Below are 17,610 nucleotides of genomic sequence, written 5' to 3'. Positions count from 1 at the left end.
TTATCAAACTGAAACCCAATGAAATAGCGCGTGTTCCAAAATGATTTTTTTTTTTTGTAGTAAAACTCAAAAAACTGAAAAACTCTTAACACGATGTGACCAGGCTGGATAATAGAGCTTTTCAAAGAATTCTAGTCGAAACTACAAACAATTCTACGTTTTCATCTTAGTATTGGGGAGATCTCAACGGACACATTCGAGAATAATAAAAAACGTCAGTGCACTCTCGAATTGTCGAAGATTTGATTAGGTAAAACTTGTCCAGCATTTGTCGGATGGAGTAGGTTGTGCCGGGTCAGAACTGGACTTTTTTTCATATGGATGCCGTCAAATTTTTACCTATTAATCATTACCCCAGGTCCGACATGAATAATTCGTCTACGCGATGAATGCGACCCGCCAGGATTATTTCCATATTTATTACAACTTCCCGAACAATAACGGACGATAATGCGAAGCCTTCAACCATCAACAAAATAATTGTACACAACGGCCTCGTCGACGAGAAAAAAACCGAAATAAAATCGCGGCCGCACAAAAGAAATCTTCATTTCTCAATCCGTTACTCAATCAGTGATGCAATAAGTTCTTCGTTTATGCAAAACGTACAAAAACCCGCACCTCACAACATCCCAGATAATTATTTTGCAAAACATTACTCTTATATTATTAAATTGCTGCTATTATGGCGGTTTCTTCCTTTCTTTTATTTTTTTGGCAATTTTCGTCGCTTCTGTCGCAATCCGGTCGAAGTGTCGTTCGTGTAGGTATCGACAACGCCCGAGCGAATCGATCAACGATGGACCCGGAGGTCAGCCCTGGGGGACTACCGTTTCTGACGATTTTGTAAATTCCCACTTCAGATCCGACCGACAAAAGCGATCAATCACGACTCGGAAAACGAATCGAACCTAATTAATTAATTAATTAACGTTAATTGATGGTCGTGCTACCGCGCGCTCCCCACGTTGAATTTATTAGAAGCGAAACGTTACTAGTTAATCCTGGCTCTTGTGGCCACGCGTAATTACAACTTATAATCCATCTTGACGGTCATTCAAGGAGTACGAATCCACCTCTGGAACACCGTCGCTGTCTTGTTTGTGTTTCCTTACATGGTTTGCCGAGAAGAAATGTTTGGTTGTGAAGCGAGTTACGTGTTCGATCATGATCGTGGATTATCTTTCCAGGACCGAACTCGTCGTGCGACGAGAGCGACACCGAATCCGAACCTGGAATTCCACTCAAGAGGAAACAGAGAAGGTCCAGGACGACGTTCACCGGTGAACAACTGGAAGCTCTGGAGAGAGCTTTCGGACGGACGCAGTATCCAGACGTCTACACGCGAGAGGAACTCGCCCAAAAGACGAAGCTGACTGAGGCGAGGGTCCAAGTGTGGTTCTCGAATCGGAGGGCTCGCTTGAGGAAACAGTTGAATTCGCAACAGTTGAACGCCTTCAATTCGATGTCGCTGCCGTCGGCGTTTCCGGTCCAGCATCAGTACGGAGATCCCACCTTCAACCAGGTACGTAGGGCTCGGGAAGTTTCTTTTGGGAGGTAATCAGCGGAAAAAGTAAAACGTTTTTTTCCCTCTTGATAATGGTGTGGTACCGAGGAAGCGGAGGTTTACCACAAAATTAGTTTCTTTTGTGATGCAATTTGCAAATGTGGTACAGACACAACGAAACCCTTTCACTCTCACCCTGAATGTGCAACTGTGACCGGCAGCGACGTTTATTCTAAATTAAGAGTAAATAAGGGGAATGACAAAAAGTTTTCCGCACTTTTGCCGGGTAATTTTGCAGTCCAACGATTCTGTAAATGGGCGCCCACGAAGTGGTTCGGAATTCAAGACTTTAACCCTCAACAATTACACCTATTACAATCAACTCTTTAGCCCAACTTTCCAATTTTTTTTCTAGCTTAAAAATCACGTTTTTCATTTCCACATTCCACATGTTTTGTTGTAGCATCTACCGGGATATTAAAAATTATCTTGGTCAAAGGTGGTCATGGATTGGAAAACGTCCGTCTTAACTTATTTCGTGTGACTATTTCTTCGATACGATTGGCCTACCAGCACCTTTTTTATGAGTCACAGAGTCAGTTTCGCGAAACAGACCAACACAATTTATAAGAAAATCCTTCGGCATTACTGTAAAATGTGGGAAAAAATAAAAAATAAAACTGTTTGACAGATTTTGACATTCAAAAAATGATTGACACAAATGCTTCACAATTATTTGAAAATCCATGACCACCTTCGACCAAGATAATTTTTGATATTCCGGTATAACTGTCCCATCGACGTCACATCAAAGGATCTATTTATAGCTTTTTTTTGTTCGACACTGTCAGAAAATTTTCTCCTGTGTGAACGTATTCTGATAAATCTCACAACTTGTCAAATCGAAACGTCAAGCTAATTTTAGAGATTTTAAGTGATTTGGAACCTTTAAGGGGCTCGTCGAACAAAAAAACGTTGTATTCAACTCGTTCGTGTGTAAACTCGGCCTTTTTTAGCACTCGTGGGCCTTTAAAACGCTCGTTTCACTCGCGTTTTAAAATGGCCCACTCGTGCCAAAAAAGACCCAATTTACGCACGAACTCGTTAAATAAACTACTATATTAACACTCCTAGGTTTCTTTATTCCATCTTGTTCACTTGTGTCGAAGGACCAAAATTGATAGTCGTATGTTGGATAACACTAACAATTTATTGAATAATGTACAGTACAAAGAAATAAGTATAGAGACGAGTCTTGTCTCGAGAGTTAAGTCGATCTTGAGTCGTTCTTGAGTTGTTCTGTCGTCCAGGGTTGATATCCCCACCCCTTCGACAGAGGGGGTGTTGCAAAGGTGGTTGGACGAAGTTCCAACACATCTCTTTGCTCTTTTTCTCGTCTTTAATGTCATATTTGCATTTTGGCCACCCAATTCGAGCACATCATTGGACTAGATGCGTCGTGTCTCCTTTTGGTCCATCGTGATCCTCACAAAACGTTTTTCTAAAGTACCAAAAAATTTTTAAACCACTTTCTTCGCAAATTCGGAACAACTGCGAGAGTAGTTTCTCCATTACGATTCTGGATCTTGATCAAAACGGCACCACCAACGAGAAAGTAGCGGTAAGAGTGCTTGCAGAGATAGACGAGGGTTTATGTTGTTTTTTTTTGTCTCTGTTGTTACGCTTTAGCACAACAGAATTGAAAGAGTTTTTCCTTCCGCCTTTCAGAGTTCTTGGGCGCAACAGAGCTACGCCTCGGCAGCGTTGGGCGGCGGGGCCCTTCCGCACAGCGCCCTGGCCGCCAGCAGCATAACCGGCACCGGCACCAGCTTAGGAGGCACCAGCACCAGCGTGGCCTCCTCAACTCCCAACACATTGTACAACAGCTACAACTCCGCCGCCGGCCTCGACCAGAGCAACGTGCTCAACAGCGCCGCCAACCAGTTCGGATACAACATGGCCCAAGTGTCGCCCAATCAGCACAGTGTCTCGCCGGCGCAGCAGAGCGCCGTTTGGACGAGGCACGCTCAAAACAATAAAGTCGCCGAGAATCTGAGCAGCTGGCACGAGAATTACAGGTGAGTCGAGTCGTGGTCGTCGTCATCGTCGTCGAAGGCGGAACGGCAACGGCAACGGGAGTCCGGATAAAACGCAAATCGAAATGGCACCGTCGGTACGATCGGGTCATAATTCATCGTCGAGCTTTTGCGTGCGAGGAAATCGAACGGCGTGGAGCTGCACGTACGGCATTGTTGCGCGCCGAATGTATTAATCATAATTTATGCACTTAGTACCGGGTTGTCATAATAATCGATGAAACTTTTAGTGCGACGGTTCGAACGTCACTTGCGACAACGGACAATTTACGGTTATTTATCGGTGTGGTGTGAGAAACTTCATGCGTTTCGAGAGTCGCTAACGAAACGGCGAACGACAGTAATGATCGCTTTCGCAATGTACGAGAGGCGTCGTGTGGATTATTAAATCGAACAACCTCCGTGGCGAATACGTTTCATCCTGTTTTCATTGGTCCAAGTAAGATTTGGCCAGTTGTGGCTTTTCCGTGTACGTCGACCACGCGAATAACGAAAATGTTTACGATTTCCCAGTTATTGGCCAATTTGAAAACTTGATGCGAGTCATGTAGACCGTGGGATTCCGGTATTGGGTCTCGCCGAGTCGAGTGACGACATAAATAATAACAATATATGTAGTCCAATTTTTACCCTTTTGAGGTGACGTCACGATTTCCTTCCTCGCTTGCTCTTTATTGAAACGACAGAAACAGAAAAAAACGAAAAAAAGGCACGTTTATTTATTGATGGTCACTTTGAGGTTATTTTATGCTCCTGTCAATTTGACAATTTATAATTTCTTTCACTTATTACATTGATTACAAACATAACCTTTCGAAGCAATTGTCAACAAATTTGAAACATTATAGTTATTCAAATTTGTTTCTGATCCTAGCTCAAACATACGTGAAGTTACTAGATAATGACGTCATCGCAAAAGGGTAAAACTTGGACTATACCTTGCTCTTGATTGAGAGATGAGTTCGATAGATCCTGATAAGGTATTCCGACTCTCAAAACGAACGTTATTTCTATAGGAGATGGCCACCTTTTTCCAAACTTAATTTAATGTCTTTTGCTTATTTCTTCAGACTCATTCTGATGAGAAAGAATAAGGATGAGGAATAGTTCATGCTGTCGTCGTCTTGCACATTTCTGGAAGTTCTTTTACGTCATCGTGCTTTATTCCCCTGTTGAAACTTGTAAGCTGCAAACCCCAACCGAACACCGTTTCTAGAACAGATCGTCATATTTTCCTCTTGTAGACATGTGTGTGTTTCGAGTGGTTGTTTTAAAAACCATAATAACTGTTACGAACCTCATTTTTCATAACTTACACACCAAATGGTGGTCCAAAATTATTTACTTTATTTATTTCTTGTTTCTCTTGACCAGGGCTACGTTTGGTTCCATTTTCTAAAAATAATCGACATGACCTTTCAAATCACCCTTTTGAGTCTCCTCTTTCAATCATTTGATAAACTTTACAGTTTTTTTTTCCTTCTTTCTTGCCCTTTCTCGTTCACGTGCTTAATCACTCCCGGGTCCAAAAGCGGTCACCACGTCTAATGAATTTGTTATCATCATCTATCTGTCTTGTTTATCGTAAAACAAGGAGATGTGGGGCGGCCACGGAAAACAAAACTTCTGAAAATATGTAGTGCAGCTATGATGATAAGCAGAGCTTTTGCCGAAACGCCAACACACAAGGTTAATTCCCATTTCGTTGCCAATTTTTCCCAGCATTTCGTAAATAAACAATATTCGATTTGTCACTTATAATTACACGAGAGCTTTTTTTTTGGCGAAGTAAACTTGACATTTCAATGAGAATTTTGTTGCCTGGCAATTTAACGGAAAAAACAGCCTCTGAAAAAATTACGAGTCCGTAGGACGAGTAATTTTTTCTGGCAGTTTTTTGAGTTTAATTGCCAGATAACAAAACTCGAATTATAAATGTTAAGTTTACTTCGACCCAAAAAAAAGCTTGAGTGTAAATTTAATTAATACGGAAATGTACGATGATGCAGACCTACTAGAATCAGACGCTTTCAAAGGTTAGGTTCCGTTTTGTCCCTGGAAAAGTTAGGGCAAACTTTTTTCGCTGTCATAATGACAAAAACACTGCGGCTTATGGGATTTTTAGTGTATGTATTAAATTGTCAAAGGTAAAATAACAATACCTAATTTTTTTATCGGATAAATTTTTCAATTTTACGAAAACTCTAGCAATTTTACGAGTTGAATTTGGGAATCTTTATTCTGGTTAGGTCCGAGAGCTTTAGCTCGAGGGTTTAGCTTTTGAAAATTGTCTAAAGCAAAAATGTTTAAGTGAAAATTGGGAAATTTACCAGATAAAAAAAATTAGGTGGTCTTATTTTTGGCAAGATGAATTTCAGAATACAAACTTTAACGTTAAGTAATTATTTTTTTGTAATATCTAGTTGTTAAAGGTGACTTTCCGGACTGTTTGTCCAACCTCATAACGGCCGGAGTCCGTTAAGGGTGTCCGTTATGAGCGGGAGCGGCCGTTATGAATGACTAAATAACTATAGCAACGTAGATCTAAACTTTATTTTTCAACTTTTTTACAATCGATACAATAATTAATGTTTAATGTTATGGAACACACCTTGAATTAATCGAAATCCGTATGCCACTAGCAGCTGTAGACGAGATCGAAGATGATGCTTCAAACTTTTAACACCACAACACAAGCGCGATTTTGCAGGGAATAACGATGACCTCACTTGCTCTCCGGACATCGGGAATATCTTGATCGCGATTTTTTATTGATTTCAGTCGTTTATTTTCAACGGAAAGTTGTGTGAATAAATCTGACAAACAGCAGCAAATGTAGACAAGATCGAAGATGATGCTTCACAATTTTAAGACTAATACAAGGGCGATTTTGCAGGCAATAACGATACCTCACTTCCGGACATCGGGCATATCTTGATTGCGATTTTTTATTGATTTCATTCATTTATTTTCAACGGAAAGTTAAGCGTTGAACAAATCTGACAAACAACATTGAAACATTTTTTTTTCACAAACAACGGTCGACATGACGACGTCCTCCGCACACTTATTAATCATTCGGTTTTTTCGATGGCGTTGAAAAAAATGTATTTCAAAAAGATAATTGTGAAGGAATCGTAGAGATATTACAAAAACTATTGTACAATACACGTCCGTTAGGGCCTTTACAGCCTCGCCAGTATTATTCGACTCGCTCTGGCTCGGCAGTAAAGGCTATCCTAACGGACTTCTACTGTAAAATACTAATTTATAATAGTTATTAAAAACACAATTATTAAAAACAATTTGAGAATCTGACAGGAGTAGCATGCAATTTTAAACATTTTTGATTGGATGAAAGCAAGGGCTCTGATTGGCTGAACACGCACGTTTGATGTAGGTACGTGTCCGCATCGAACGATCGATCAGGGATCGTGTTTTTTATTAAAAGAACGCATCCACTTGTCTGCCAAATAGGTACGCAATGTCGAGACTAACTGTTTTTTTTTCGGAAATTCTTATGCCGTCGTAATGCATGTCGGTTGTTTTTCTTGGACGTCGCAACAATGCGTTCCACCGTTCACTTTCTGATTTCGTTGTGACGTCATCCGCATTCGTAGTACGAATCGGAAAAGTTGCCCTCTCGAGCAACCTCGTCGGATTGACTGACAGCCGATACCCAAGAACCTACGTACCAAACCCACCTACATTTGAAATACACGCATACATAATGCAAATAATATTTTTCCGATCCACGATACGAACTAGTGAACGCTCACCCTTAGGCACTCAATTTGTCGTATCAGTACGGTGGAATTCTCGTGGTGGCGGATTCCACTGGACGTCCCAGATCTGCGTCTACAGATTTTGTCGTGTATCATGTAAAATTCGAATTTTGGTGCACTTCTTCTCTTGCTTCCTACGCTGCAATCCTTCGATGTGAATGCATCATTTGTTGCAACAAATCGACCGTTTCCTCGCCGATCAATCTAAGTTCGTCCGCACCATTATAATCATTGGAATTAAGCAATTGCTACAATTTTCATGCACAATCTATACATCCGTCTTCCCTCTTCGTTTCTCAATAATTATCTTAAAGATCACTTCTACTTTTCCACAGTAATTGACCCAGTCTCCAGATTTCTCTTCGATGTTTTTTTTTTTCTTTTGCTCGGTGCACATAATTTTCATAATCGGGTGTGGTACGCAATTTTAGTTTGGGACGAACGCACCATCGCGACCCTAATTTAATTTGTATTTTTACGGTGGTCTGCTCCACTCGCGTCCGACATTTTGCAATTATCGGCAAAAACACACCTGGTGCGTGTTGCCCACGCACGATCGCCGTTCATCCCGACAGGAGCGAAGGAGGATGGTTAAGGTGGTACCGCCGGGATCGATAAAAATCCGTCCGGATTCTCCCGTGACCGCCACGCCGCAGCGGTACAATTAAACAAATCGAGTCCGGCGTATACAAACATAATTCATTCGGTAGCAATACTTCTAGATCTTAAGTAGAGAGCGGCACGGCCGTACATTAACTAACACCGTGTAATTTAGCTTAGCACGATTCCCGTTCAATGATTGCGTACTTTGGTAGTTCCGTCCCGAAAAAATTCGAATGACAAGCCTTCAAGTGCAGCCGTCCAACGTGCATCGCCCCCGGGCCTCGAAAGGATCACGCCCGAAGACGGCACTGATCGACTGTATAATTGGTGGGTACCGGCACGTCTGAATAATATACCAGTAGACGCAATTAATTTATGTCGGTGGTTCGCTTAATGAATGCCTTACCTTCATTTTACCGGGCTTAAATACGGTCTCGGGTTGTTTATTAAAATGCCGTAATTAATTTCGTTTTTGTACGGACGAGCGTGAGTGCCCCGTTTGCTCTCTACCATTGCGCACAAATTACTCAATCACTTGAACGCGCCTCGGTGGGGGGGGCGGCGAGAGATTTGTTGCCGCCACGTTTGAAAACGGATCCCGGAACGGACACCCGCCAAACGCCTCCCCCAGCCTACCTGTCAAATTGACAATTACTCATCTGCCGCCACCTCCGACGTGTACAGAGTGCTCGACTTCCAATTCTACGCTCCTCGATACTACGACCATGACGTTCCTTGTTTCGCGGCTTCAAAACAACACATCGGATAAAAATGAACACTACTTGAGGATGCTTTCGCTTGTCGGCAATAAATAATTTTTGATTTAAGATGAATCCGCGATACGAATCAAATTTGCCAATAGTTGATGCCTACGATACGGTGAAAGCCGCGAATATTTTTTACGATGCGGAGTAGTGAACGCCTATTCTTAGCGAAAGAAACACTTCTTTTATGCATGATTGAAATCTCATTTACACACAGAGGTCAGTACAGTTGGTAACAATGTGCGAATGCGCGAATTGTACTTCTCAAGTTGGCCGTTTACGTTGAACTTTAGATGACGTTAGTGCAGAAGTTTGCAAGCTCCAAACTCCTACACTACCGACGACCAATCAAAAACCTGCTTCCGACGCATTCGCACTTTTAAATTGGCAATACGTAATAACAAGTACAGCAGCCGACACAATCCGTAATTTTTCGGTGTCTTGTATTTTTTTTTACCAACCTGCAACGATCCATGCGTAAATGGATCTTTACTCGCTTCAGAAGTACTACGAAACAATTTCATCGCTTACCGTAGAAACGGTGTCAAAACTGAAGAGCTGATCGCGTTTCTTTGTTGCAGTCTCTTCGCCGGAAGCCATTACGGTGCCCATTCGCCAGGGGAGGCCAAATCGGGATATCCCTATTTAGGTACCATGGATATGTGTGCAAGTCGCGTGCACTGAAAAAGAAAAAAAATGCTTCGCTCAGCTTGGACCACACTGCATCAAATGCTCGATCCTGTAGATAAACATAAGGGCTTTATATTTTTTTCTTGTATTTATTTTCGACGGCACCACTGTACTATTTAAATTGTAATCATTGTATATAATTTGTATAGATTAAGGTTCACACTATTTAGTTAATTAAGATCTAGCTTCGGTTAGAAGTAAGATCGACTTTCAATAACTCCTGTGAATTTTCATTAGCTGTACCAGTTAGAGAACAATAAAATTTATAGCAATATTTTTGTGTATTATTTATCGTTTCACGAAGAGAGGAATCAAATCTGTAAGATGTTTCCACTTGGTGTTCTTATCTTAAGTCAAAAATATTATGCGAGCACGATTGAAGAAGAGAAAAATATTTCAAAAATTGTTTATAATGTTGATGATATTCCGAAATAGGTATCTAATTACAAAACATAGTATCAAGGGAAATCAAAGAAAATGGTACCTTGCTTCGACAAATTTAATCTAAGTAACGACCTGCTTTGTTCCTAAAAAATCTTAAACTGTAGACAAAAAAAAGTGATTGTTCTCTTACCGAGAATTGAAATTAATGTTAAAAATGCTATTCAGGAACAGCTAAATGAGCAAGCTAGAAAGGTGAATCAACGGAAAAAGTAATTCCACGAAAGATCCGTCGATAAAATGGCACCGAAGCTGGAGAAAGGTCTAATCTATAAGATCATAAATAATAATTCGTGTAAAATTGTATATTCTCGTTCCTCGAGGCCATCCACTTCTAAAACCCCCATTACGGACGCACAAAAAGAGAATTATCCATAAATCATGAAGAGTACACGATTAAAGAGTATCGGTGCCGATTACGTCGGAACTACCGATAATTTAATTTACACCGAGAGAAAAAGAATGACGACAAACAACAGTCCATGTCGCTACCTACGGCCTCTCAATAAAATTCACTTTACCGCAACACCTATCACTTAGTCATTACGCTTAGTTGTGGTGTGTACACGTCGTTAAGTAATTACTTTAATCCTTTAATACCGATTTACTACGCTCGAGTTCTAGTCGGTTACATTTACAAATCTTTTGTGACGGAAATTAAGATACGACACATCTTTTATTCAAATGAAAATTGACCGTGGAGCGGAACCGCAAAGAGATTGTGTGGAAGACGGATTTTTTTGAAAAAAATTCAATCGTGGGTGCCGAATTTTTCGATTGACAGGCAACGCACACGCTAATTCGGTCACGCAACGAGGGGACACAATGGACAATTTGAAAAATCCTACAAATCACACTTAAAAATTACACGTTCGATTATTGCTCGCGTGTTCGTGAGGCTCTACGCGAACGTGATTTTGCGATCGCCAAATAACGCACAGCGGGTCAGTCATCTGGACCACTCGCTTCTGAAAAATGATAATTTTCCAAAAAAATTTTGACTGGTGTTATGCGACGCTGGTGTCCGACATCAAAATATTTACGTGACCGTGTTAAACGTCGCATTTATGAAACAATTAAGAAGTGAAAGCGCGCAAACAAACAGAATAAAATCAAAAAGTGGAAATACACGTTCGAAGGGGCGGCGACAGCTGTGAAAATTCGTGATGTGTATATTAGGCGAGTGCGTTTTGAAACGCGATCCGATTTATCCGAGACCGTGATTCTTTTCCACTTTATCCTTTTATTCCCGTCCGTAATGATAGTAATAGTGGAGTGACCCACGTTATAATTTTGTCCGTTTTGAATGGCTCGGTGCAAAGTATCCATCACTCAAAAACCTCTCTTTCCTGCTTAGTAAAATTAGATCGAAAAAGTGGCTACCTGTATAATTTACTAAAATAGCGCTCCGGCGCTATAATTATACATCGATCGGAATTATCTAACCTTATTTCGAAACGATATGCCTTTAAAAGCCAATATTTAACAAGTTTTTTTAACCATTTTTCGATCGTACGTTATATTGGTGGTCCACCATTAACTAATTATATGGATTTAAAGGACTGTTATTCGAGGCTCTTCGCCCAGGGGTCCGTTACGAAATACCGAATGTAAAACAAAGCGAAAAGTCACACCGAAAGAGGATGCTCATTACCGACAACTTGTCCACGTTCACGATCCCAATCAAAAATACAGTGACAACTTGAAGTGATTAATAAAACATAGACGAAAAAGAAAGCAACAGGTGTACAAAAAGAATAGTTATTTGTGTGCATCTTTTTCATCCGAGTCAGAGTTTTCAGGCCGAGGCGCAGGCGAGGCTTGAAAACAGGCGAGGACAAAAGGCAGAGATGCAGATTAAATATTTTAGGCGACGCACAAACTGCAAAGCAAAAGAGATCATAGGAAAATTTTTGTATCTACCTTTTTCAAATAGATAAATTTATTAATACATATTAACAATTTTTTATAGTATTATTTTGTTATCAGCTTGTCAACAAAACTAGAAATTTACTATTTGCAATACAATTACTTATATATAAGTTATAGTGACAGGACAATTGTCGATTTTATCGGTTTCATTGCTAACTTACTAAACAGACCAACAGATGGCGCCACAGTCAGCGTCCGAAAAAGAGTTACTTTTCGTTCATTTGTGAGTACGTAAAATTACCGTTTTCATTAAGGGTGCCTAAAAAGAAAATTCTTTTTAGTTTACACAAAATAAAATTGAATTCCAAAATGGCATGGTAGCTTGTGAATGAATTTTTTTGAGACGTTGCAAAAAATTGACACAAAAATAAAAAAATTTGGGGAAAGTTGAAACGATAGTGATTACACGTCGAATTTAGTTCGAACACAAAGTTCGTCTTTAAATTGATGCTTTGATAGAAAAATAATTACATCTGATCGAGATTTTTTTTAATTTGGAGAGAAAGTGATCTGAATTATGTCACCGTGTTAAATCTAAAGGACAAACAATTCCAAACCCAGATGTTGTTGGTGTCAAATTAAAGCTAATTTTAAATTTTATAGCGGCTTTTATGTTCTCGAAACACCAATTTAAATTTAAGATTCGTCTCAACTTAAGTGCAGTTTTTTAGGGGATTTAGTCTTTTCGCAAAAAATAAATAATTTGGAAGTACACACTCAGATATTATTCACTTCAACATTCACATTTGTCATCATTTGTCGAAATTTTTTACAATGACTACCGAAGCTTGAGAACGTGTTCATTTTTAAAATAAAATATGTTACATTTTTATTGAAATTTAAAACAGAACGAGTACTAAAAATCTGCGATAGCTGCCTTTGCATTAAATTATATACATTTTTTTTTGGACCGAACAGAATTTTAATTTGAAATTTAATTAATTCTTAAATGAAAAAAAAATAAGAAAATAACACTTGATCTCAATCTAACATGACCCATACTTACCTACTTACGAAATGAAATTAAACAAACGCTGTTTTTATTTCATTATAATATTTATGTCATTTATAACAACAATTATTGTGTATAATATGAAAGAAACAAAAACGAAAGATATGCATTTTAAACAACGGAGAAACAATCAAAGCTCTACCGACGGATCAACGCAACAAAGCGAAATTCCATAAAATTAAATAAAAATCAAAAAAGTCTTATGTATGTAATGACACATGCCATATTTTTAAAATGTTTATACTGTCATGTTGACAGTTAAAAAACCTATCGAAATGATGACGAATAAATCTAGGTTGCTATTTAAAAAATAGATGATGGCGTTATTACTTTGACGAGGAACAGCCTGTATAAAAAAATGCTACGTCAATAAACGTGAAATTGAAATTAAAAATCGACCTGTTTTGGTTCTCTTTTCAAAACCCAACAGCTTATGATTTATCGAATTGTTGTGTTACTTTTGCCCCTCACTGTATGTTCAATAACATGCATTAATCGAACTTTATCAGTTATTGAAAAAAAAGAACGTTGGTTAAAAAATTTGTTTAATTTGTAATATCGGGTGTCCATTTAAATTTCCCGTCAAAGTTGGCGTTGTAGAGTCGATTGTGAACGCTGCACTCGTCAGTCTGTCATCAACTTGCAGATTAAAAACACAAACAACGCAAAAATGTGAGGTTAGATTTAAACGTCTGATCAGAGTTTGTAATTCGTGATGAGTTCACAATCGACTCTTCAACGCCAACTTGAGGAGAAATTTAAATGAACGACCGATATTCAGAAATAAAATCTTATTTAAAAATTATCATCTCCGCCATTTGCTCTTCGCATTTTTTTTTAAATTTTATTTAACTATTATCGGTGTAGATATTAAAAATCCCATTAAGTTATTTCATTTATTCAAAATGCATTCTAAAAATATCGTGTTAAATTACAAAAGAAAAGACGAGTTTATGCAAAAGAAATTTTTAATTCACATGATGGAAACGTATTGGAAAATATTGTTCCGAGAGAAAAGAAAAATTTTCGGAACCTTCGTGTGCAGATCGACTAGCGACTGGATTCTCCATTCCAACTGGTCCATTCTCGAAATTGTGCAATCCCAAAATCGACTTTATGAATATTCAAAAAGAAAAACATCTTCCCCACGCTGTCGCATCCAGACCGGCGCGACTATCCCGTTGGAAAAAACACATCGGTCGGCCTGGCAAAAGACACCTGTGCCACATTCTTTGACAATTATTTTCGCTCGCCGATTCGCCACGCACATCGGAACAATCTCCAAGAACACAGAAGTTCAAAGAGAGACGGTCGTCGAGCGGGGGTGGAAGCGATGCAGATTATTGCTCAAATTTAAAACTATGTTTTATGGACCGACACGTGACTCCGAGTCGATCGCCGCTTTTATTACTACGCCGCCTCTGGTCCGTTTCGCGTATCGGAAAAGAGAAAAACGAAAGAAACGAGAACAACAACAACAAAAAATAAAAATAAATATCGCCGCTCCGCTCGTTCGTGCGGTCGTGCCGTTCGCTCGGCGGTGGCGGTTCTTCGACGTTTCCGTGAAACTCTCGACGACTTTGTTGTCGGCGGCCTTCGGGCCTAAATGGGGCGTAAATTTTTGGAAATGCGTGCACACAACGACAGTAGCACAGAGGGCCATAAAACAATTACGTTTCGGCAGCTTCCGTTGATAAAAGCGTCGGACCCAGCACAATGAATCGTGGACCAGTTGTAAAAACGTCTTCCCAAATGATGAGTTTATGTCGAATTGTAAATCTGGAACCGTACGAGGTGCTCCTTAAATTATGGCGTGGCAATAAACTAATCAGGTTGCCAAATAGGAGGCTATAAAATCGGAGAATGCACGGGGTGCGTTCGTTTAACTTTCGAATTTAAAGTGAAGACGGCTGTAAATCAACACGGATATCCATACCTTTCAGACTTTTCTCTACATTGTCTGGAAGCTGCAAACACTGTAAACGGCACCAATTCGACCCCGACGAATCGATTCTATGATCGACCCGAATAAAACTATCATGATTTTGGGAAGATTGTAAACTGACAGGAGCACGCCAGTCGCCCTTTCGCGTGCCATTCTGCAAGATTTAATTCGTTACGACATCCTCTGCAAGTTTATTGAACTACTGAAAACAAAAAACGACAACTACTCTGTGCAACAAAGACGAAATAGTCACATTAAACGGGCGTTTAAACCAAAAAAGTGCGAATAGATAATAAGTAATAGGTAATTCGTTGTCTTATGAAACATTCCAGAAACATTTTTCCACCGAAGCAGTTGACCATTCTTATGACGGCGTGTACCAAGTTGGACCTACTGAAGAATCCATTCAGACCAATTCGAAAGCTTAGTTCATTAGGCAAAAAAAATAGTTAAAACATACGCTTTTTTCTATACTTTGACTATTTTTATTATCACACCGTGCTATCTGTAAACTTTTGAACATCTCAAGTATTCGAAATAAATAATTACCCAAGTATCTTAAGATCTACCATACCTTAAATGTTAATGAATATGTGCTAAAATATGTATTTAGAAAAAGTGATTGCAAAAAAAGTTTCAAATTTTTCCGAAAATAATCAGGTTAAGTACTACATTCAAAATAATAAAAATGCGAAAAATCTACCGGTTTTGACAAAAGGAGGATTTTATTTATTTTATTTTAATCAGTTCCAGAGCTTTTACACTCGCACTGTATACGTAACTATAGTTACGAGTGTTCAAATAAATCTGTGGTTAAGCAGGTCGTGGTTTTCTCTCTCTTTTCCAAACGAAGGTCATCTTTTTAATTGACAAATTTTAGTTAATTTAGTATAATAATTACCTACGTTGAGAAAGTATTGTTTGTCACATCTCTAATTTAGACCACAATGTCTTTTGCTTTTCATACGTTAGTCGTTTCAACGAAACCAACAAAACAGACATTTTTCTAGCGTTAGATTCACAGGTACTTTCACCTATCAAGTAAAAAATAATTTCAAAATATTTATTGCAACTTGAACGAAATAATAACTCTTTTTTGGTCCATTATCAAGTTAAAATGTTTACCCTTGAGGCAGACGTTCACTATCTCGCATCGTACCCATCGGATCGATAAACGTTTTTTTTTAATCGTACGTTTTCATTCTTGGCAATATACGCTGTGTTGCTACAAATTATATTTTTTTTAGCACTTTTCAGCTTCAAATACTTTCAATATACCACAAAAACATTCCGTGGGTTGGATGCGTACGATGCACATTAGTGAGCGACTACCTTTATAATGATCCAATTAAAAAATGTTTAATTACATAATAACCAAAACATCGAGTACTGAATAGGAGATTAAAAGACAATGCAAAATTATAACAATAACACGAAAACACGTGAAAGACATTGACAATTTGTGCTCTCAATTAAAAAAATTAATATAAACAGCGAACATTTATTATGTCACTACATATTTCCTCGATTATCGATATATCGACAAAAACTTTCAACATTTAGTCCATAACATTAAAACTGTTAACCTTTTCGTAGTGTGTAGGTTAGCAAAAAAGTAGGTTCTTTTTTGAACGGTACTGTAATCATTACTCAAAAAAAAAACTATTGCTTATAATTATATAAAAACCATCTTCCTTCCCTTAAATTTTAATAACTTACCTTTACCGCTGCTTCAAGGAATAGCTAGTTTTAATTTTCTCGTTTAGTCTTATTGCACGACGGTTCTCTGTAAAAGAATGCAACAGATTAGAATTTTTCATAATTGATTCATTAATTACAACTTTACTAACATTAACTTTGGGCACGAAAAATATTACAGCAATGAAAAGGTCATTCGAGAGCTGTTTTATTAGCCATCATATTAATCGCCCAATTATTACCATCTGATAAAGAAGTTCAATAAACTTCTCCAAATCATGTGATTAATTAGCAAATGGGATAATTTGCGTTGGTAAATTTTCGAACAGATGTCCTGAACAACTATCCGAAAAAAATCTTTAAAAAATAGATTAAGTATTAAATTTAATTATCTCAATTTTTCCCTGAACGCTTAGTCATCGAAAGAGATTTGTAGGGTATAGGTTTTTTTTTTATCGCAATCCACCAGACCCGTTCGACTCACTTATACAACGTTAAACTGAAAAATCCAATTTAACATTACATTAATCACACGTTGCAACGTTACAAAAATCAGCATTTTTCTGAAAATAATTCGCATCCTCTTTTTTTCTTCGTTTCTAAATGAAAAATGAGATCGAACGTGTTGCTCAATTAAATTTTTCAACAAAATCAATTTAATAATTGGATCGCTTTTCAATGCTGTGATATTTGCTTGTAGCGGAATTAAAATTACCAACTCCGAATCTTAGCTGGAGGAATCTTGTGCAATTTGTCTCATTATTAAAATTACCTCTAATCAAAGCGATTATGTGTTTCATTAATAGATTAAGTCAATTATTTTAAATTATAGGCTTCCCTAATTTACAATTCAATGATAATCTGTTTATGCGAGGTTGGCCACGGCCCACACTACACCTCACGACCAAAATTGATCCTCACTTGACTTTCCTCCATCCTCGACAGTCATGTTATCTAGAAGACTATCTCGAATTTCGTCATTAACAACCCCTAGGACGCCAAGACCCCGATTTCGACGTCCGCAAGAAGGGTAACAATCCAATTCATCACCGTGTCTCGCAGACATTTTGACTTGGTAGCGACGATCGACTACCGTGTCTTGTTTTTAAAACTCGCATACATCTTGTGAGCTGTCAT

General features: G+C 38.5%; 2 protein-coding genes across 6 annotated transcripts in view; one reads left to right on the top strand and one right to left on the bottom strand.

Moving 5' to 3' along the window:
* The window catches only part of LOC138138772 (protein gooseberry-neuro-like), a 74,158-nt gene extending 64,731 nt beyond the window's left edge, over positions 1–9,427 (bottom strand). The window contains exon 1 of the mRNA XM_069058821.1: positions 9,287–9,427. The gene's annotated coding sequence lies outside the window, so the exon portion shown is untranslated. The remainder of the gene's footprint in view (positions 1–9,286) is intronic.
* Positions 1–9,719, top strand: part of LOC138138768 (protein gooseberry-like) — a 29,392-nt gene extending 19,673 nt beyond the window's left edge. For all 5 annotated transcript variants that reach the window (XM_069058803.1, XM_069058800.1, XM_069058798.1 and 2 more), the window contains exons 4-6: positions 1,191–1,525; positions 3,236–3,585; positions 9,337–9,719. In XM_069058803.1, coding sequence (XP_068914904.1) covers positions 1,191–1,525; positions 3,236–3,585; positions 9,337–9,439 — 788 coding nt within the window. In that variant the 3' untranslated portion in view covers positions 9,440–9,719. The remainder of the gene's footprint in view (positions 1–1,190; positions 1,526–3,235; positions 3,586–9,336) is intronic.
* Positions 9,720–17,610: the final 7,891 nt, after the last annotated feature.

The sequence above is a fragment of the Tenebrio molitor genome, chromosome 9 (assembly GCF_963966145.1).
Source record: "Tenebrio molitor chromosome 9, icTenMoli1.1, whole genome shotgun sequence".
Lineage (NCBI taxonomy): Eukaryota > Metazoa > Arthropoda > Insecta > Coleoptera > Tenebrionidae > Tenebrio > Tenebrio molitor.
Note: the sequence above shows the minus strand (reverse complement) of the source record. Positions and strands in the feature narration are given on the sequence as shown.